The sequence below is a fragment of the Bombus vancouverensis genome, chromosome 9 (assembly GCF_051014615.1).
Source record: "Bombus vancouverensis nearcticus chromosome 9, iyBomVanc1_principal, whole genome shotgun sequence".
In the NCBI taxonomy this organism is placed as follows: domain Eukaryota; kingdom Metazoa; phylum Arthropoda; class Insecta; order Hymenoptera; family Apidae; genus Bombus; species Bombus vancouverensis.
Genome location: NC_134919.1, coordinates 5778545 through 5801207, shown reverse-complemented (window position 1 = coordinate 5801207; position 22663 = coordinate 5778545). Strand labels below are relative to the sequence as shown.

General features: G+C 32.9%; 2 protein-coding genes across 33 annotated transcripts in view; one reads left to right on the top strand and one right to left on the bottom strand.

Moving 5' to 3' along the window:
* slo (calcium-activated potassium channel slo) overlaps nt 1-16926 on the top strand; it is a 107925-nt gene extending 90999 nt beyond the window's left edge. For 19 of the 31 annotated variants that reach the window (XM_076621666.1, XM_076621665.1, XM_076621664.1 and 16 more), the window contains 12 exons: nt 269-331; nt 3725-3757; nt 4181-4313; nt 6659-6718; nt 7988-8384; nt 8906-9089; nt 9200-9295; nt 9842-9978; nt 10232-10344; nt 10719-10880; nt 11369-11462; nt 11603-16926. In XM_076621666.1, coding sequence (XP_076477781.1) covers nt 269-331; nt 3725-3757; nt 4181-4313; nt 6659-6718; nt 7988-8384; nt 8906-9089; nt 9200-9295; nt 9842-9978; nt 10232-10344; nt 10719-10880; nt 11369-11462; nt 11603-11683 — 1553 coding nt within the window. In that variant the 3' untranslated portion in view covers nt 11684-16926. The remainder of the gene's footprint in view (nt 1-268; nt 332-3724; nt 3758-4180; nt 4314-6658; nt 6719-7987; nt 8385-8905; nt 9090-9199; nt 9296-9841; nt 9979-10231; nt 10345-10718; nt 10881-11368; nt 11463-11602) is intronic. The other 12 variants (XM_076621678.1, XM_033346107.2, XM_033346108.2 and 9 more) reach the window with 5 other exon arrangements.
* A 412-nt stretch (nt 16927-17338) lies between these two features.
* LOC117163631 (uncharacterized) lies at nt 17339-21201 on the bottom strand. Of its 2 annotated transcripts, XM_076621679.1 has the most exons (3): nt 21120-21186; nt 19763-21000; nt 17339-18756 (listed from the first exon to the last, which is right to left on the bottom strand). In XM_076621679.1, exons 2-3 carry the CDS (start codon nt 20611-20613, stop codon nt 18348-18350), a joined length of 1260 nt encoding a protein of 419 aa, XP_076477794.1. In that variant the 5' UTR covers nt 20614-21000; nt 21120-21186; the 3' UTR covers nt 17339-18347. The 2 variants fall into 2 exon arrangements, with proteins under 2 accessions (XP_076477794.1, XP_033202005.1); XM_033346114.2 differs by having other exon boundaries at nt 19763-21201.
* Nucleotides 21202-22663: the final 1462 nt, after the last annotated feature.

Genomic DNA, 22663 nt, shown 5'->3' with positions numbered 1-22663 from the left:
AATGAAAAATTGTTCAAAATCGATTAAAAATTATCATACAACGACACTCTCTTCATGAATGGAAAATTAAGAAGAATCAATTAGAAAATATAATCTAAAGCTCTTCTCTCGTGGAATGAACAATTTGTAAAAATCGATAAATGGCTGGAACGGAGCTAAAGTTTAATTAATCGAAGCGCAAGCATAGGAATGGCCAGTGGTAGCGATAGTGTAGCGAACTAGGCCTTAGGTAATTAGGGTAGCTAACATATGTAGTGGTTTGTTACAGACGACCACCATCCTCCCCCCACATTCACTCCGCCAGAACTGCCCAAGATGGTTCACGTAAGAGGTACAGTTACACCTCAAATCAAAACCGTGCTACAATTTTTGCAAGCTGCCCTTCTTAATTTTGATGAACCACATGATTATACGGGTATACTGTAATCAATCGCTTTCAGTCTCTTGGACGAAGGAACGCGAAGAGCTGCTTCACGAAAGAAAGTGCTTCGCTCTCTCGATTAACACTTTTTTTTTTAACAAGTATCTGCACTCGGTTTTCTGATGTTCTTTCTTGTTTTCTGTTTATTACTTGATTTTTCTTTTCTATGCATCATGACGAATACGCTTCATCGACTGATTTTTTACTTTTTTCTAGGGATTCAACATGATGACATTTTCGACTGATTTTGTTTTTCTAACAGTGCCGGGTTTCAAATATTTTTAGATCTGAACTGGAATGATTGTTTAAAAACTGTCGATACATGCTTAAAATACATACGAAGTTACAGGTAGCAAATGAGAAATAAATAATAATGTGTAATAGAGTAACAATTTGAATTATAACTTTCAAACCAGGAAGGTATGCTTTTATCACTGATTTTTTTGCAATTTTTGATTATGATATTTTTATCAAATTTATGTATGATTGATAATAACGATATATCTAATATTTATTAGTTTATAGATTTATAAACACTACCTGTTGGTATAATATCGCAAATAAACGAAGTATTTGCAATAGCGAAGTTAAATAAATTGCAAGCTAGAAGGATATGTAGCATGAAAAATATATTTATATTATAAAGTTATATGAACCGTCAACTCCATAAAGAGTACTGATAATGTTACAAATTTCTCAAATGTTTTCAAATTTATTGTATTATTATTAATTGAATTTCATTCAAAAGATAATGATCATATTAAACAATTGTTTCCAGTTACTACATCGAGAAAGAACGAAAATATTTTTCGAAACTTTTATATAAAAGTTAATGATAACAATGAGGTTTCAATAGTACCTACATGAGAAATTTCAATTTAAAAAACTCCAGCACTGTTTCTAAATATATATGGAATATGTATCTAAAAGCGCGCTACTAATATTTTCATTTCGATTTTGGAGAAAGTAGAGAGGAATTTAAATTTATAAAATGAATCAAATTATATTTTTGAAATTGAAACATTGATTATATCACGATCTCGTTATTGACTACTTTCTCCGGTTTCGATGAGTGCATGCAGCTACAGTAGATACGTTATAGTTTGCATCTTATGTTATCAGTTTTATTAATTTCCTACAAACGTAGTCAACTTTTTTGTAGTTTAACTTTAGTTCTAACCATGCAATCATATTAGACGACACATAATCTTTTTTCTTTCCGTTTCTTTCGTCTTTAGTTTCAATGTTTTCTGCAAAAACCACTGTGATTTATTATAAAAACGTACGATCATCATAGAGTTTCATAGTTACTAGACTCTAGCATCGATTATGTTTCGTTTTAATTTGGTTCTACTGATTATTATAGTTTCGAAGCAACATCGGTTTATAGACAAAACACAATGATTAATTTATTTGAAGTTTCAGCCATAGGAAATATTATAATTCTCATATACATTTTATATATAATTAGTTATATATCTCGAGTGCAAAGTAATTATTTATAATTTCAAATAATTTCGAATAATATGAGTCACTTAATTTATTTGAAATTTTTATCACAGGAAATGTTATAATTGAGCGTCGTATACTTTTCAGTATACAGAATTGGTTATTTAACTTGAGTGCTAACTAACTAATAATTCGAGGTAATAAAATATTGATAAATAGCTTGAGTCATTTATATTTAAGAATTGACTCGGACAATTCGGTAACGTAATAGTGCAGGAAAGAAAGTCAATCCGAAAGCTTGATAACCTTATCCGCGACAAACATACCTTTCCATGTAATTTGTGCAAAATATGCAAAACATTCGCTGGTGTTCGTCTGCGTAAGTAGTGAAGCAGGAATTTAAAGATATCAGCGTTTCTCACTCTTTAACTTTCTTACAAAACTAAACACTATACGTATGATAGAAATCAATTATTCAGCGAGGAAAAGTATATAGAAGAATTTACAACACGTAAATTTCGTGGATAGTTTGAGAAATGCTGTTTGAATTCAGAAATTTTGAGTGATATTCGATCTTTACGATGGAATTTTCTGTGTTCTATGTAGATTATATTATTTGGTTTAGGATGCTTAGAAATACTTTTTCGATATTTCTTCTTTGATATGTGTGACTCGCATATGTCCTCAGTATATTCTATAGTTTATTGTCATTTACATATTATGCGTTTTATTTGTGTAATTTTTAATATCGAGTGTAAAATGAACAAATTGATAGTTGTAGAAAGCACGGTAGATAAACAGACACCGTATAATTTCTTATTTATTTCTTATGGTAATATTAGACACAGCACAATTTTTTCATATTTTTGATCGTTTCATTTTTTAAATTTATTAAATATAGGTGGTGTTAACAAGACAAATGCTAATTTTTTTTTCTTGACTTATGCAAATGGCGCGTGCCACGATGGCTAGAAATTGCTTGCGTTCGTGAATGTTTCTTGGTTTTCATCGATACGTCAGATTTTCTTTTAAGAAGGTCCTCGTTACAAAATTTTAGCACGCGAGTTTTTTTTTTATATTCAGAAGAAAAATGTGTTCTGTATTCAGAAATGAATCAATTGATATTTTAATAATAGATCATTTAATGCATGAATATTGTTAACTGTAAACGTTATTTGTTTTAAGAGTGGTAGTATATCAATAACATAATGTTAATATTATTATGATTGTCATATTTTTGAGATTTAAGAAATTTTATCAGCAAATAAGTGGAAAATAAATATTCATGAATGTTTTCACTGTATTTTATGATTTATCAATAATAACATCAACCGCCAATTTATTTGAAAAGTGACTTAAAAAAATAATAAAAATACAGAAATAATTTTTATAATTTCAAATAAATAAGGGAATTTTATTATCAAATGATCATTCTTAAACTATTATTTTCAAAGGATAATATTCGTCGAATTTTCTTTAATGTGATGCAACTTCTACAGTATTAGCGTAACTTTAATAGAGCAAGAATGTTTTTTTTTCATTTGCCAATATAACAGTACATGTGTAATTGACATATTCTTGAAAACCATAAGTACTTTGCCAGTCCATAGCAATTCTAGTTATTCAAAATTGAAAAGATGGCACGTGCGGAAAATTTCGAACGAAGTACGCGTGTAAGTAAGCATGAGGCTATAGGCTCTTGTCGATAAAAAGTAAACTGCGTTATAACAAACGAAGTTAGGCCACGATCAGCGTGGCACTGAGTAATTTGTCTTAATCATTGTTGCTTTGTCTATTAGCTACGTTAAAAAATATATATTTATACAGAATTTAATTCTAATTTACGAATTTTAGGTGAGATCAGTCGCGACCGAGATGATCCAAACGGTAATTACAAACAAACATCTATATCCATTAGAAATATAATATTATATAGCTACAGTGTCGGCTAAAAATATTAGAACATCTATGCACTTATCGTACTTACACTGAAAAGGTTCAACACATTTTACACTATTTAATATATTTAATATACTTTTGAAATGAATTTCCCACGTTGGAAAGCAACTATTTGATAAATCTATTTGATAAATTTTACATTATAAGCAGGAAAAGAACAGATTTATAATAAAATAATTAGAAAATGAAAGTAGCGTAAACCATTCAGTTTGTACCAAATGTCTAGACAATTTTGTCCACGCAAAGTAGGTGTTTTAATAATCGTGGCCAGTATTATACATAATAATTAATAAAAATATAAATACTGGTCATATATACATGTGCGTATAATATTATATTATCGTGTTACAGCGATGAGAAATCACCGGAATTCCGTCGGGATGACCATGATGAATTCAACAAAGCAGGTGAATAAGGTGAAACCGAATGTGAATCGAGCGACGAACGACAGTTTATCCAGTCCAAATCAACCGTACAATCAGAGGTATTCGTTTTAATTTAGATCTAATCCTCTCTTTAATGTGTACAACATGGACGTGCATCGTCCTTGCATTCGCTCTTCATTGTTCGCATTTTTTAATCACTTGCCATAAATATTTCATTACACATTAACAAACAGCGTGCGAATTTCACTACTGAGAATTAATTACACGTTAACTATTGAACTCATCGATCGAAAAAAAAAAAAATAGAATTAATGTTGCTGGAATTTTATTTTCAAATTTTGTTTCACCGCAAAATTATCCTGTGTTTATTTATTTTACGTTAAAAAGTAATTCTTGTGCACTCAAAGTTTAATTAGATGTGGTCACTATATATACATACAAGCATAATTATATAAAGTGTGATTTAATATATTCGGTTGTTATATAGTAACAAAGTATATGTACACAATTACAACAGCAGTTCGTGGTGAATTTTTCCTGGTGACTTCTCTGTCTGCATCTAAGCACTCTCACTATTGTACGAACTTTACGGTTGATCCTGTTTCTCCTCTATTTGCACGAGTAGAACGACTCGAGCTTTTATTTCCACACAATTTTCTTAAGCTGTATACAATGGGTTATTCAAGCTGTACATCGTTTAGTTCACTCTTAATACGTAAGTCGAACAAAATTCATCGTTGCATATACATCGTAAGATGTTTGTTTTTAGTCGCTAACAAAATCATATACATTTTGCAATACCATCATGAAATCATTTTAAATCATGTACTTTGAATAACCTAATGGAACGTCGAAGCAATTACTCGAAGCGATTCATCTCACAAAATATAAGAACACTACTCTGTTAAAAGAATCTTCGATGAAGTAATTTATCTTTACAGAGTGCACTACGCTGTCTGACACAGTATTCTTTCAACGATATATTTGCATCTATCTTCCTTTAATCAGCATGTTTTTAAAAGTTATCCAACATAAGTGACGATAAATATTCTATTATTACTATTCTCGGTAGAGAACTTCCATGCGATCCAGAATCATCTTCATGAATTCAAGTAATCTTGCAACAGGTTACATACTGTACGATCAGTTTTGTTCATTATTTAGTTTCCTGCGATTAATTTTATCGAAGCAGTATATTCTGAAACTGTTCTGCGGTTCCAGAACGGAACTTTTCTGCGGGAATTGCTATCAATAAAAGGCGCTGTACAACGTAAATTCATTAAAAATAGACATTCCCTGTTTTCCCCTTATCCTTCTAGCAACACGCAAAAGTTCGTGATGGCTACGAACTAGCAGTATATTGGGTCCATGTATCGTAACAAACTGTGACATGCAGAATTAGAGGTATAATTTTTACAGTTGGTGGAAGACATCCTTTTAATTGATGATACATTTCCTAGCGTACGTATCTCGAAAAATAAAACGAGGACAAAGCCAATATAGTAACGTTTTAGCAGAGTTTTTTGTTGTAATGAGATTATATATTTCTTTGTAATTAATTTTTAATATAATTAATATCGTAATACCGTAACAACTTCCGTCACTCAAATTGTTGCTCATACCGAAGAAAGCTGAGGATAATAGATTTATTTAGAGATATCTCTACGAAATCTAATATTCCTCGTGTTAAAAAGTAAATAATTATTGTTAGAGTTACACGATGTAATACTCAGGTATAATATTTTCTTTTCCATTTATTTCCTCTCTTTTATTCGATGGCTCACGAAAATATTATATCGCATGTTAACAAGTTGATAGCAGCCCATGAAATATAAATTCTTCCTCTTCCTACGCGATATCCAATGACCAGCTTTTACCTGTTATGGTAGGACCGCTGTCTGTGCTTTTATAATTTTGTATATGTACAGCTGAAACGTGAGAAATCCCTATATGATGAAATCCGCTTGTTTGCACCACACTTATTGTGTTGATCATTGTTTAGAACGAGGACAACGAATTTATCCTAGTATTTATTTTTTTTCCATGAATACACTGCAATTATATCCATTCCTCACATTTGTTTGATCAATATAGAATAGATGTCAAACTTTATCAAAGCAGATAATTCCAATGGAGGAAGCTACATAATTCTTACATTTATATATTTTTTCATTTTTTAATGTTACTGATCCAGAAATGGATCATTTTGTCGTACATTACGTTTTAAAGAAAAAAAGAAAAGATGAAAAGAAATCAAATATTCGAAATTTTCAAATTTCATAACCAATCATGAAAATCATTATGTATTGTCATTGCTATTTATAAATGAACTTTTTCATTCTTGTTTCCTTATCGTTATGATTTAACGTTATTCGATGGCGAACGAAGAAAAGAGCGTCTACAAATCGACGAATCCAACGTTTCAAATGCCTTCTGATTCCAGATCGCAAGAGGAGTCCGCATACCCTGGCTACCATCTCGCCTACGAAGTCAAAAAGCTCATGTACGCTTCTTTTGTTACGTTAACTGTCACGTTGAGCGCGCTGTTCTTTCTTCTACACTATACGTTTGATTGAATATATTTGCAATATAGAAATCTGCTTGCCAAGATTGCATGCGAATGCTTATGTTGCAGCGTATTTCGATCATTTTCCTCTTCTAATTATCTTGTTTATGTAAAAATTAAATTTTTCTTTGACGATCGGAACCTTCTCCAAGCTTTCTCTTCCATGTGATTTCGTAGTTACTTTTGCTTTGTTTATTTTGCTTTATTCTCTGCTACATTTTCACTCTTTACCGATAAACTATCAATTAAATTGCTACAGGCATGAAAAATATCTACCATTATAATGAATTTCATGAATTAATCTGCATGAGTATATGAACACTTACAGCAAACTGAAACTTTTGTTTCATCTTAAAAAATGGCAACGAGTCCGAAGAAGTTGTGTTGTAAACGATCCAATTTACAATTTTAAAGCATAATCGATTCAGCGAGTATAATTACATTTTCGTGTAACTTAACTTCGCTAATTTCTTTTAATTAATTACTAAAGGCAGAAATTTATTTATATCCAGTAATCCGTAGTAAATTGCAATGAAATTAACACAGGCCATTTTATAAACTAGTGCAGAGTATCTTGAGAGTATTTTAAGGTTGAATGTATCTAATTTTTCGTTCGTTGTCGGTTATGATGTAATTAATGTACTTACTAATTCTATTATATCACGCATGATTATCTGGCAATTTGTATACTAGATACAGGAAGGCATTTATTTGCGACGTAAGATATTGCAATAATCGAAATAGTTTTGCTGTTTAAGATACACACGCTCATTAACTGTCATGACATCTCGCGATCTCTGAATGAGAATTTTTCGTTAATTAAGAAAATATATATATGAAACAACTACTTTAGAGATAACAGTTGGCAATTAATGAGTTAATTTATTAGGGGAAACATAGTAAAATAATTAAGGAAAACAAAGGATAAGTAGTTATATAACTATACTGCTTACTTAAGTTATAGTTTCAACTAGTATTCATTCGCTTGAGTATTTCAGGATTATTAGCTTTAATAGGATAGAATAGAATACAGCTAAAGAGATGAAGTAAAGCTAAAAACACAAAAAATTAGTCACGAAAGATGTTATTACATCTACTTGCGCGTATTATATAAATCTAGTATTTTACTAGTATTTATTTTGTTATTTAATCAAGTAAAAATGAACTGCGATTTCTGTATAGTAAAAGTGAAAATTATATTTTTAGGCCGACGAGCAGAGCCTCGGGCGGTACGAACGTGAATAACAACGGTGGTCTTCAAGTCGGAATAGCCGACGATCAGGCGAAGGACTTCGATTTCGAAAAGACCGAAATGAAGTACGATTCAACGGGTATGTTCCACTGGAGTCCATCCCGTAACCTCGAAGACTGCATACTGGATCGTAATCAGGCGGCGATGACAGTTCTAAATGGACATGTTGTTGTTTGCCTATTCGCCGATCCCGACTCGCCTCTCATCGGACTGAGAAACCTTGTCATGCCATTACGAGCTTCCAATTTTCATTACCACGAGCTTAAACACGTAGTAATAGTTGGGTCTGTGGATTACATCCGCCGCGAGTGGAAGATGTTGCAGAATCTACCAAAGATTTCGGTGTTAAACGTAAGAAATCTTTCACAATTATTCAATTTCTTTTTTGATTATTACTAACTGTTAATTACTTTTTTATTATTATAATATAAATCTTCTTCAATTATTCAATTTCTTTCTTTTGCTATACTAAAACATAAATCTTCTTCGATTATTTAGATTGTTTTCTATTACACTTTAAATAAATACCTCTGCATAGTTTATTTGTATTTTGTTTGTGCCACTGTGAAAATAAAAATTTTCCGCTTTACTAGAATTTATGAATTTGCGAAATTTTGTATATTTACAACATATAGACCCAAATATACGATTGTAACTATTTATCCCGTTTATTTATTTTTGCATAAATTTATCCTGTATATTCATTATATTTATTATAATATATGTAAGGCGAATTTGTGTTATAACCCAATATAAGATCAAACGTTTCGAACTAATATAATTCTTTTTAACAACAATATATTATAAAAGAAGAAAGAAGTGTCCGAATTTAAGAATGAGCATTTGCAATGTAATTACGTGTACTGTGACAGGGTTCACCATTAAGCAGAGCAGATCTGCGTGCCGTTAACGTGAATCTGTGCGACATGTGTTGTATCCTGTCGGCTAAAGTGCCTAGCAACGATGACCCCACCCTCGCCGACAAGGAAGCCATCCTCGCGTCCCTTAATATCAAAGCTATGACATTCGATGACACCATTGGAGTGCTTAGCCAAGGTTCGTAATATCCTCTCAATATAAAGCTCGTGTTTTAATGAACTTTCGAGTTGAACGACTGCCTATATCCTATCTTGTACATTTCATTAAATATTAAGTGGCAATTCCAGCAAATAATGAGCAAGGTAATTTGACCGCAGTTGGCAGCCCAATCGTTTTGCAGCGACGGGGATCAGTTTATGGAGCAAACGTGCCAATGATAACAGGTACACCTTACTTACTATTTTATATGAACATTACACGAAAAGAATGTGAATCTATCTTTGTCGATCTTCCGATTTTCACGTCACTTGGTGGCTATGTAAAAATATTTTAACGTAGAATTGTTGAAAAGAAAAATAATGCGACAGATTCGAAGACACAAGCTGTTTGGAAACAGATAATACAGTATTCGGAAATAGATTCACAAAAGAATATTTTTGCAAGAAACGAATAATATTAGTTTAATTTGATTGATATTAGTCTGCGTAACATATGTCATTAATATTTTTTTAATGTCCAAGAAGCTGACAAAAACACATATTTAATCACAAAATCAAGTGCAAACATAGTTTCTATGTGCATTGTTATTAGTGCATAATTAGTTGGCAATACATAGAATTTTGAAGTTGCTCTTTAATGAAAGATGAAAAATATGTCTCAGCTGAAATCTTCATATATAGGATAAAGAATTTACTTATTGTTTTTCTTATTGATTTATTATCACTGAGGAAGTTAATACGCCATTTATATTTTCGTGTTTTTGTTAACAGAACTCGTAAATGATAGCAACGTGCAGTTCCTTGACCAGGACGACGACGATGATCCGGACACAGAACTGTACCTTACCCAACCGTTTGCTTGCGGTACTGCCTTTGCCGTCAGCGTATTAGATTCATTAATGTCGACGGTTAGTAGCATTATAATGTTAACATTTGACTAAAGACCTTACTGTGGCGTCGTATAAATATTAACTACTAATATATAATTACTAATAAATTATATGAATTTTTCTGTAAATATAAATTAGACGATCGTGATAGCGTCAGTTGGTCATTTATCACTCTATTGTCATTTATTTTATTATTCTTTAGAAAGAAGCTTCAACTTTGTAACTTATACCTTTATATTAATCGTAATACTTGCTTTTATTTCTGTGACAGACGTACTTTAACCAGAACGCGCTGACTTTAATTCGATCTCTAATCACTGGTGGAGCAACGCCTGAGTTAGAGTTAATTCTCGCTGAAGGAGCAGGTTTACGAGGAGGTTATAGGTAAATCGGATAAAGTTTGACACATACATCCTTCTTCACGACTCACGGGATGCTTGCTAATTTTAAACATAATAATTTTAAACATAAACTCTTCTAAGTATGCAATCCGTAACCAAGATTATGGTTACGGTGGTTGCATGCTCTGACGAATGAAACATCCGAGGAGCGAAATTTACATATACTCATAGGAATCTGAATATTTAATTGTTAGAACATGTACTCATTATAACCATTTACGGACAATAGTGTAAAAATGTTTCATACTATTTTAATGATACTTTTTACCAATGCCAAGTGTTTTTACTAACACCAGTGTCAATAAAAATGTATCATATTTCGAATAATACACAATTGACTTATTTATTTATTTACAGTACACCTGATAGTCTGGCAAATAGAGATCGATGTCGAGTAGGTCAAATCGCGTTGTACGACGGGCCATTGGCTCAATATGGCGAAGGAGGCAAGTACGGTGACCTCTTTGTCGCAGCATTAAAGTCGTATGGAATGCTGTGCATTGGTCTGTACAGGTACAGGTATCGGACTTTTTTCCTTCTCTCGATGGTATTTATTGGATTACTCTACACAGAATATACGCATATATTATATATATACATATATATATCTTTTTCTCTAAGAATCTTTCATCTTGCTGCTGCGATTATACTGCCATTGATTATTCTCTTACTATATCATTCTTGTACTTACTATATAACTTTTGATTTTTTGCCGCACACTTTTGCATTTTGCGTTTTCGCGTCACGAAAAAAAAAAAAGAAACGACGATCGTAAGTTGCCTTCATCCAACAAATACCCATCATTTTTTATGATTGTCTCTTTGTATCACTTGTTTGTTTAGTGTTTAGTTACTGTTGCCAGCGTTTAGTTTAGTTTTAGTTTTAGTTCTATAGTTTTAGTTTTAATCGTTCATATGTGTATATACATATAAATATTTAGCTTAGAATCGTAAGTTGTCTCGAAAGCTATGAGTGTTTCACACGGCTGACTTGTAACTGAATTTTAGGTTTCGAGATACCAGCTCATCGTGCGATGCTTCCTCTAAACGATACGTCATTACAAATCCTCCAGATGACTTCACGTTATTGCCTACAGATCAGGTACGAAGGGCTTCTATGTCTATTACTCGATATCACCCGATTATACTATTCGATTGATTATTATTTTAATTATTTACGATTAAGATATAAAAGTTTATTATTAAAAGTTATTATTTTAATGATAATATTATAACCTGCAGGTTTTCGTGCTGATGCAATTCGATCCAGGTCTGGAATACAAGCCGAGCAGAGGAGCTCGGGGAAAGGATGACGCCTCCTGACTGTTGCTGTGTAGCGCCCTCACAGACGGACCTTATTCCTACATATAATTACGCAAAGGAAACGCATCATGCCGCCCGTCGTCCCTACTGAATCGACTTGTAGTCTTCATTGGCTGGCATTACAATACGATGCCCTCAACGAATTAATCGCAAAACCCCGTCCATAGAACGAATCATCAACACGTCCGTTTTTTCTGCTGGTTATGTGTCGCCAGTGATATATTTCGTCAATACTCGTATAGCTGAATTCGGTTTCCCTCTAATAGTGTCCGCAGATTTCTCTGTTCCTTGTTATTTATCGCTAACGTGATTTATTTTCACATCGTGACCGGAAACATTTCTACGTTGAGGCTTGGTTGTGTAATAAATAAAAGAAGGAATACAACATCAAGTGATAAATAAAGAAGGAAAGAAAGAAGAAGAAGCGAATGAAGAAGAAGAAGATAGGATAAGGATAAAAATCTGCCAAGGGAAATAAAAAAAAGGAAGAGAAACGGCAAAGGGATACCGGGATATGGTATGATGAAACACGGTCCGAGGGTAGCTACACGTTAAGCTTCCTAAATCTTCGTAAGACATGAAATTATTAATTGTCTTCGATGTTGAAGGCCGCATAAGGACTGAACGGGCTTATTCTGAAGCGTAAAACGGTGTGTGACTATAATTCCACGCCCTATGCTTTCAGGAGAATACAGAAGTACAGAAGAAAACAAGCAAAAAAAAAAAAAGATAAGAAATAATACTTAAAAAACAAATGCGAAGCAAAACAGCTTAACTATAAACGCTTGAGAACATCTTCAAGGCTGATCGCTGAGGAATTGTAATCGCCTTCGCGACTTAACGTATACCATCGCTGTAGCTCATTCAGGATATGTAAATAGGTACAGAACAGGTGAATATGTTGTCATTCGACGGTAAACTATAAAAACAAAGACAAAAAAGAAAAAAAGAGAAAAAGAAGCGGAACGTGGAGGAAAGAGGAAGATATAGAAGATATGAAACAATTGATTGAGATATAACTGCAATGACAGGACCGTTTTGGTTCCTTTCATGTAGATGCATTGTTCACTTTGCAAGACAGTCGTGTGTTCGTCTCCTGTATCGTGATTTTGTATCTTGCCTTGTGAGCAAATGGAAATATGTATACATATATGTACATGTATCTGTATATGCGTATGTACAGGGTGATAACTGTAACTAGAACAGATCATAGCTTTTACTTGGAAAATGAAAGGATACCGACGATAGAGATACATGATTTCACTTTTCTTATGGTTACGTACTTTCTTTGCAAATGTGCCTCTATGTTTCTATATTAAACGATTCTCTTAACTACCTTGCGAATAAGAAACAATATTCTTATTCCATAAACGAAGTAATTTAAATGACACACCTTTCACGTTACGATGTGATTCGTAACTTCCTATGTATTGTGCAGCTGAAAGTTAGTATCATATTTAATGGTATGAATTTTCATCAGAGAAGTGAAATGTCTAGATTATTTACATGTACACGAGTAATACGTAGATCTAGCAATTTATTTAAAGGCGTTTGCGAGGTATTAAATTGTACATGTGAAGTAATAGAAACGATTAATACGAAGCACTATATTTTATATTTGCATTCAATGGAACAGGTATAAGTGAATGTGTAGATATACGTCACGATATTTCTTCACTTCCTTCTTCTTTGTATGTGTTATGATATTCTCTTGTTTTCGCTTTATATTTGATTAAGGGAAGGGCTATAATCTGTCATAGGTGTAACAGTCACTCTGTACGTTTAGTTTTAGACCGAAGAGTTTGCAGACGATAACGGGCATCGTTACGACAAGAGATAGGTGCGAACAGGACTGCAGGATTACGTGTAAACTTTACCTTGAGTGTCTTCTTTTGCGGCTAACGATATAAAAAATCTCAATCAAGCACTTTGTACAGATTCTATACATAAACGCGTATGCATGCGTGGATGTATGTATGTATGTCTGTATGTATGTATATATGTATGCATGTATGTATGTATGTATATGTGTGAATATATAATAATTTAACGATAAAAGAAAAAAAACACCCTTTTTCCACACAACTTGAGTATTAATCGACTATGTATCGATACGACTATATATACATTACAGATATATATGCACATATATATGTATACATAGACACTCTCTTTTATATATTTTTGTGAAACTACACGAGTGTGTACATACGAACGTACATATGTGTACATACATCCATAGACGTATACACGTATGTATGTATGTATATATGTCTGTATGCATGTATATGTATATATATGTATGTATGTAAAGAAGCAAAAAAACAAAGACGGATCAAATAAGGTATACATACATAAAAACAAAGGAAGGAAATACACAGATACACCTATACACAAATACTTCTTCCTTGCTCTTTCCCCCGCTCCGCCCCTCCCTTTTTTCTGTCACTAACCATGACTGAAACACGCACACGTAATGATACACATACGATACGTACGAGTGCATGTACATGGCAACACAATCACAAAAACAATCTGGTATGGATTCACAGACACAAAGCATACACACGCGGATACGCGCGCATCCTTTCTTTCTGTCTCACATGCGCGCGCGCGCGTGCACGCGCGTGACGCACAGATAAGGGAAATCCACACGGGAGAAAAGAAAAGCGATTATCACATCGATGAAAATGATGCACATACGTGGGAAGAAAGAAGAGTACGAAGCGGAATGAAAAAAAGAGGGAAAGGAAACCAGGGGAAACGATTCGCGCGTGCGGAAGTATGACGAGTGCAAAAACAAAGGATGAAGGTATCGCGTGATCCGACCAAATACGATATACGCTGAAAATATATGTAAAAAAAACATCAGATTACCGTGCTCGATCGTTCAATGAAAAATCAGACTAACCATTAATCGATTAAAAAAGAGAAATATATGTGCAAATGGGACGAAGCGGTTCGATTATTATCGGGGACAAGAGAAAACACAAAGTAGCTGTGGTAGACGCTGCCGTGTATCGCGATTACGAGTCGCCGCCGCCACCGCCATTGCTACTGTTTGCAATATCCATATGCACTATTCACTGCCACTGCAGTTCGTGTTATATCGTTGTATATAACTTTCTATATATGGCTCGATTAAGGCGAGAAGGGCCGGTGAGGCGTGCGAATCGGATAGCTTGATCGATGTATAAATGATAATACTAAACAATGTGCAGCATCAGCCGCAATAAGTGTCATTCGTTGCTCCTGATTTCCAAATATCTTTTTTCATTTTTTTTTTTCTATTACTTTAGTATACGTAGATCTGCGAGAAAACGTCGATCAATTTCTATGTTTTATTAATGTGGAATTAATGCGTTATTTTTATCAATTGCGAATGTAATGTTAAGGATTATAACAGGGATGAGCACTGTTACTGTTACTGACACGCTTTCAGTTTTCTTTGTATTTTGATAGATCAAACGATAAGACCTATCCCAGTATAGTATATATATATATACTATATATTTGGTTTGTTCGATGTGAAAATTGAGTCAGTGAACGTTTAGTGGACGAAGCTTTTTTTATTTTGAGTATCCACTGTTAAAGCAGTAAAAGAGCACTTTTTATTTAAGAAATTAACGACACACGAATTCATTAATTCACAATTTTTACATACGTAACTCGTTATTTTATATTAATATAAAAATATGAATGCTAGATATGTTTATTTTCTAATTTGTGTACAAATTCATTTTATTCGCTATCGTGAAAGATGATAAAGCAATTGAAATTATAGTTTTAACAAAATTTCAGAACAGTATTTGTAGAAAATCAAATGACGGAGATTAAAAGAAGCTGGAAGTGAGTCAAAAGAGTAAATAGTTAGGAGAGCGAAAGAGAATCGCGTTTTCATTTGAACAATTACAAAAATTCATTTGTGCGTTATCGTTCTCCGCTGAATGGACTATCCTGTATTTTCTTTCTCTTTTTCTTTTTATCTTCGAGGAATCCTCTGATAACGAAAGCTCTGACTGGGTATATAATTATAAACGAATCGCTTAATTTTTCATCAGCATATTGATGAAAATACGTGCGAAGGAAAGAACGAAAATCGAAAGACAGTTTAGTGTTACTTATTTGATTTCGTAAAATTCGATTTCTCGAGGAGCATCAGTGTTTTAAGAAACGAGTTTAAGACACGCACTTTAGAAAAATAAACGAAACAAATTACAATTCGTAATCGAACGAATATTGTTTTGGGGAAAAATGTTTGTTCACAGCAGTCAATTTTTCATACTAATTGTTTGAGGAAGTTAGCGGCTTGTAGAATCGCGTTAAATCAAGATGGAGGACTCTCGGTGACCCTGCCTCGCCTTGATGCGATTATATACGAAACAAAAGTTTGCGCGTTAGATTTTGTGGAAATCGTTCGTTAAGTGATTAAAAAAAAGAAAAAAAAATGAAATTTGTCGGAGCCTTGTGTAGAGTTTTAGATGATTGGTCGAGATTTGCGTCGCGTGGGTTTAGCCAGGCAGATGAATTTTACTTGACAAACGAGTGAACATCCTTTCGAATTTTGACTTTCCTTTCTTATTTCTTTTTCTTTTTGTTTCTTCTTTATTAATTATAAAATACGGCCGTTAATTTTAGTTTGACCTTTCACGTACGAAAAATAGACGATTGTTATTTTAAATATTACTCGATTCACTCTTACAAGGTAGGAACTCGTGCCTGGCTGCTCGCGAGATACAAATTATTCATGCACTCTCTTTAATAATTAAATCATGCACCGATTCAATCGATATCATCACCCGTAATCGTATTTTCGTGCGTCGCACGGATACACGTGGCGCATTTGTGTGTATGTGAGACGTGTGTATCTAAACGAAGTATATATAATTAACGTTAAAAAAGAACCTAAAAAAATGTGAAAAAAAACCAGGAGGGAAAAAGAAGAGAAATAAAAACAAATCGAACAAAATACCAAAAATGATTCGAAATATATATATGGGAATTATAAAATGTATAAAGAGAAGAAAAAAAGAAAATTAAGGCGCGCTGAGCGTACGCCACCTTCGATGCCTCATTGACCTCATCTAATGCTTTTTTATCTGTACATTTACAATTTGTGTACCAATGAGGAACGTTGTTTAATCATGTTGTTGATGTTATTGTTAAAGAATGAGATTCAATATTGTACATAACTATATATTCATTATAATTGATGATATAAATAATTATATACATAAAAGTAAGCTTTGGTGTTTCTTTATATCCAGTGTGTTGTGACGTATGAAATTTACCTTATTATAATTAATATAAGAGAGAAAATATATATATACAAACCGTGTAGTGTACACTTTTTAATAACATATATTGTTTTAAATATTTTAACATTTTTTAATATCTAAATGGGAGACCAAAAATCGTGATATTATTCTTAAACTTCGTATAAAAATACAGGAGAATTGAAGAATAACATAATAGGAGGTAGATTTTGCACAGACAAATTTCAAGAGTGGAATAAATTTGACTTATATAAAATTATGAATTTTTTTAAATTTATGTAGCTATTGTTTTTAACTTTTTTAATATAAATTACGTTCTGCCTATTTTTTTATAACAGGTACATAATTAACAGCGAATAGATACAAAAATGAAACACAATTTGGTATCAAGTTTTATTTATTTCAATAACGATAATTATTCTTACAATAAAAACAATTACAACCTCAGATCTCTGCATTAAATGTAAAACTAAGCTTTTATCTGATAATTTGGCTATCGATGATTAGTGCTGATTGTCTAATAACGTACTCATTAAATCTTGTTTATTAATATTAATTTTATTTTAAGAGATAAGAACTATGTAGTTATTACTGTTTATTAATACCTTATCTGTACAATAATAGAATAATTTTTTACGACGAACATCAGCAACTAAATACCCATTTCAAAATTTAGATTCAACGAAATATGTGTAATCATAGCTATGTTTTAGTTATACGAAACAAAGTAAGTACTAGATAATCTTTGCTCGTCCTGTACCAACAAACGTTCTTCTAATATTCCTCGTTCTTCCACGAGGCAAATTAAAGCCGTGTCAATACAGAACTATAAAAACCACCTTGATTATTTCTACCTTTATTATTATTTAAGCTTCAAGGAGCATCAATAGGATGATTCGTATTGATAATATCTTTTTCAAATAGGGAATGAATTCTATTAAATTGGTTAATACGCATATAATCCGTTTTCTAGCAAAATATCAAGTTCATATGAATGTTAAATTATAAAAATTCAGAAACCACCAAATCATTCCTACCGCATTATTTAAGCTTCCAGAACAATGAAATCACTCGTATTAATAAAATTTTCCTGTAATCTCTTTAATTAAATAATTCTCTACTAAATTAAGCAAATGTTTATTCGAATTAGATCAAAGTAAAGCTGCGAAATGTTAAAAAAAAGCCACCGTAATTATGCCTACCGCATTATACGAATGAGTTGCATGGAATTGGTCGATATTACCAATTTTCGGAGCTACCTTTCGCTGTGCTCGCCGCTTACTTTCCAAGTTAGCGACTAATGTTGGTGCGTTGTGTCTCTGATGCCTACAGTGAATAGAAGTTCTAATATCCGTTATGTCGATTCAGTCTGATCAAATTTTGTTTCTTTAACCAGCTACGTGGTCGTACAATTCTAGCAAAGCGTCCATTATTCTGTCTCTGTATTGAGGTACATCTTCTACCTGCTTGCAAACCAAAGGCGTTCTGTCTACATATAGAATGTTCTCCAAAAGTTCTGGTTCGGCTGAGAAGTATTTGCTAGCGGCTCGAGGTTCTAATAACATGATTGGAATGTTTAAGACACCGTGTGTGATACACATGACTCGTAAATCTTCGATGGATGCGGAAAAATCGGTCCAAGGGAAGATGGTGGAAATGTCTAAGCCAGCTTCTTCCAGAGCTTTCGCCATTGACTCGTGGTAGATCTTGAATAATTCTTCGCTGTGTTTTTCGCGGAGTTCCCGTGTTGTTGTGAATTGAAGAAAACATAGGATATCGTGGGCCGGAGGATTGTATCTGCAACAATAATATTTAATATGCAATTTAATTTAAGAACAGAGAAACAGGTATTTGAAAAAAGAGAAGAAAGAAATTGCTGTGTTAAGAGATTTAATTTTCGAACGAAGTGCGATATTTTAGTATAATGGTAAGATAATGAAGTTGTGTGCAAGAATTACAATTAATTTTAGATCACCCCTTTTTACGTTTATTGGTATTGGTATTGGCTATAAATATATTTTTTTTTTTACTTTAAGCATGTACAAATATGATGAACCTTTTAACGAACTTCACCCGAACGTTTTTATACATTTTGTAAGTGTGAGTTATGAGTTGTGACAGTTTCTTATTTATCCAAACCAGGTAAATTAATGTCTGTCATACTTTGATCTAGTTTTATTTGCGTTTCACTTTATATGAATCACTGTTGATCACTTGAATCACTATATGAAGTTATGGTAATCAATTTCATAATATGCATCGATATGCAGAGAAGATCACAAATATATTTTTGTTTTATTTACCTTGGACTTTGATAAATAAATTTATGAAAGTATGCCCTTTATTTTGTTATTTTTTGTCTGAGTAATAAAATTTAGAATTTAAAAGGTGGAATTGTAATCAACATCCGAGAGATTCATATATGAAAATTAATTTATCAATCAGAAATAATATATACTGATACATTACAAATGATTAGAATAATATATTATTCATTGTTTTATACAGAGTAGTTGCAAAAAGTATTTATAATTTATATACGACTACATTTATTATTACATCTGTATACTAATAAATTCTTAATAAACATTTTGAATCTAATTTAAGGAAAGGAAGATAGATATTTAAGAAAAATAGGAGAAAGAAATTGATGCGTTAAGATTTGATTCTTGTATGTAAAAATACTCTGCTTAAAGATACTAACTAACACTAACTTAAAAAGAAATTTCATCTACGAATACCTTTTGCAACCACTGTATTAAATCCTTTCCATTATTTTTACAAAAATATATCTCTCGATTACCTTGCAAGTTGAAAGTCGATAAGACAGCACTCCGCAGGCTTCTCGTCGATGTCATATTTAAACAAGATGTTATTCGCCCAAAGATCTCCGTGGCATAGTACATTCTTGTGTTTCATCGATGGCAGCAATTTATTCGCATGATCGACGCACAAGTCAGTAACCTTTGTGCTAAACGTCTTCTTCTGATCCTCATCCAAGTTTGGTATCAAGTCTATCAGGGAAACGATGCCTTTTACAGCAGCGTCGAACATTGCTTTAGCTCTGCCATCCGTCAAAGGCCAAAGTGTCTCTTGCATGCAATGAGAGAACTCGTCGTGCAGACTCTTCTGGTACAATTCTTCGAAAATCAAAGACTTCGCGTGAAATCTTGCCAGAGTTTTCATCAAAATCTTGCAGTGTTCGAAATCAAACGGTTTATATTTATCGGGCATTTCGTAGCCACTGTGGGCCATATCTTCTAGAACAATTACGTCATCTTCTAAACCAAGGAAGCACTCTGGAATATATCTTTTATCCAGACCATCTAACACCTCCGGGAAAACTGTCGTATAAAGAGCAACTTCCTTCTTGAATGTACCATATTGTTGGATAAAATCGTACTGCGGACTTGTTATTGGTGGCGGTAGTTTCGTGAAGAAATTGATATTCTTTGTTTCTAGTGGCGATTGCGGCGAGGCTACGGTAGCTTTTAAAGTAAAATATTGGCCCATGAAACCGTTTACCTCGTCTATAGGGACTACCTCGTAAGTTATCAGCGAGAAATCCTCCATCGAGTCCTTGTGAAGTTTTTTACGAATTATCTCGAAACATTCTTCGTCTTTGAGAATCTTCTGCGTGCTTGGATTACGCATTTCTTCTTCAACTTCCCCGAAGAGTATTTGTAATTTTATTGAACGTGGAGTTCTGATATTTTCGTTGTTTGACTTTTTCAAATTTTCTTAATTTATTCTTAAGTTTCTCTGAAATCCGAAGACTAGGTAGATCTTTTATAAATATGTAGATTTATCGAAAGTAGCTTCTTGATATCTTCGTCGATCGATTTCTTCAAAATTCTTCCTCGATATCCCCAATTCTTTTATTCTCGATGTATTTCTTGATTTATCCCAGTTTTTCCAATATTCTTAAGCTTCTCTGAAACTACCTCTAACTAAGCTCATCGAACGTAGAGCTTTTGGATACCTTCGTTTCTCAGCAGCTCCGAAGATACGGAAGTTTCCTCCTACTTCTTCCTTTTATACCTACGCGACGAATGACTTGGTTTTACAGTTATTTACGGTAAAATGTCCGCGAATATAATTAACGTCCGCGACGTTAGATACGGCGCTGATATATGAGCAGAAAATGGAATGTAGCTTACGAGGAATAAAATCAAAGAGCACGAAGTTCTCTGACGATGGTTCGTGCTCTGGAGGATGTCTGCTTGGTATGTAATTCCGTTCAAGATCAAAATACCTTTATATATTGACGAAGAATCGCGTCACGTGTACGTTACGTACGATAAATAATAGCGCGTACTCGTGTCGCGCTATTTTCTCCTTTATTGGCTCTGATTGAGGCTAATATTAGACACGTTACAACAAGACATGTCCTGCATAAACGCGTGTAAATGGATCTGATGGCTCCTTATTGACACTATTCGTGTAGATCGATACGGGACGACGGATCGTACAAGGGGAGGGAACAGTTTGATAATGTTGAAACGATGAGACAGTGCACTCGGTTTTCGTTCTGATTATTAAATAGATATATAGCTGAGCATGGTCACGTGTTTCGACAACATCAGCAGACAGTCACGTTTCGCACGTGACGATCATCTAGTAAAGTACTTCGCTGCTCTCTACTCTTTGAATTGCTCTTCTGTACAGAACCCAAAGATTTTCTTTCGAACACACGGTCAATGAATTTTTAATGGATTGCTGAATGAGGATACAAAGATCGGCTTATGTCTGTTTGGTAATTTGATCTAAATTGAATATGTATGTTTATTTTTAAACGGAGCAGGTGGTTCATTTTTAAATATGATATTATATGGAATTACTGTATAATAATAAAGGATAATATTTCTTCAAACAAATATTTTGGAAAATGATATTTATTATCTGTTTGTACATTAATTACTGAATTAATGCAAATATGAAATATTGCATAATCTAACGACTACAATGATCTTGTATGATACAATAATTTTATTTAATATTGTTTTTCAATAGTAATGATATTTGATTATATTCATTTGAAACTTCGTTTCAATCTGCATAGTCTGGTGTTTCAGCTTACTGATGTATAATTTATTTTAGGATATTTGCACAGTAGCATACGCTCTTCTCTTAGAGCCAATTCTATTTTGCGACTTCTTTGGTATAAACAAACTACGAAGTCTCTTTCAGTGATATTTTGCACTTATGTTTTTGCAATATTTATACGTACTTTGAAACACAAATAATAAAAGTTACAGTTAGCGTAAAGTGTTGATTAAAAAAAGATTTTCGTGATTGTAGTCATTCTGCTTGTTTTGCTTTGCAAACATAGCGATTCGATGAAGCTTAGCTGTTTAAATTCATTGAATTTTCAAACACTTTTTAGTCGGTTAGTTGAAAGCATCAGTAAATTATCAAACACCTGAAGCAGTTCTTTCGAGTTCTATTCGATTAGTAACATAGATTTTTATGTGCATTCGTTAAAAAGACAAGTTATAATATTCCTCCGCTGATTTCTTAGAACAATTTGGTTTAAGGTAAAGATAATGGTTCTCTTATTTATGTTGACATTTTTACGTATATAAGTAACATAACATTTTTCTACACACTATATTTTTCATACGATACTGAAATTAAGAGAAATGTAATTTTCTATTTAATTCATATTAAACTCGTATTTTATTTACTTAGTACAATAAGAGTG

Coding starts and splice junctions, on each gene's coding strand:
- LOC117163631 (XM_033346114.2), bottom strand. CDS start 20,613: ATGCGTAATCCAAGCACGCAGAAGATTCTCAAAGACGAAGAATGTTTC. Junction 18,757..19,762: donor ATCGACTTTCAACTTGCAAG/GTAATCGAGAGA, acceptor TTATTGTTGCAG/ATACAATCCTCCGGCCCACG.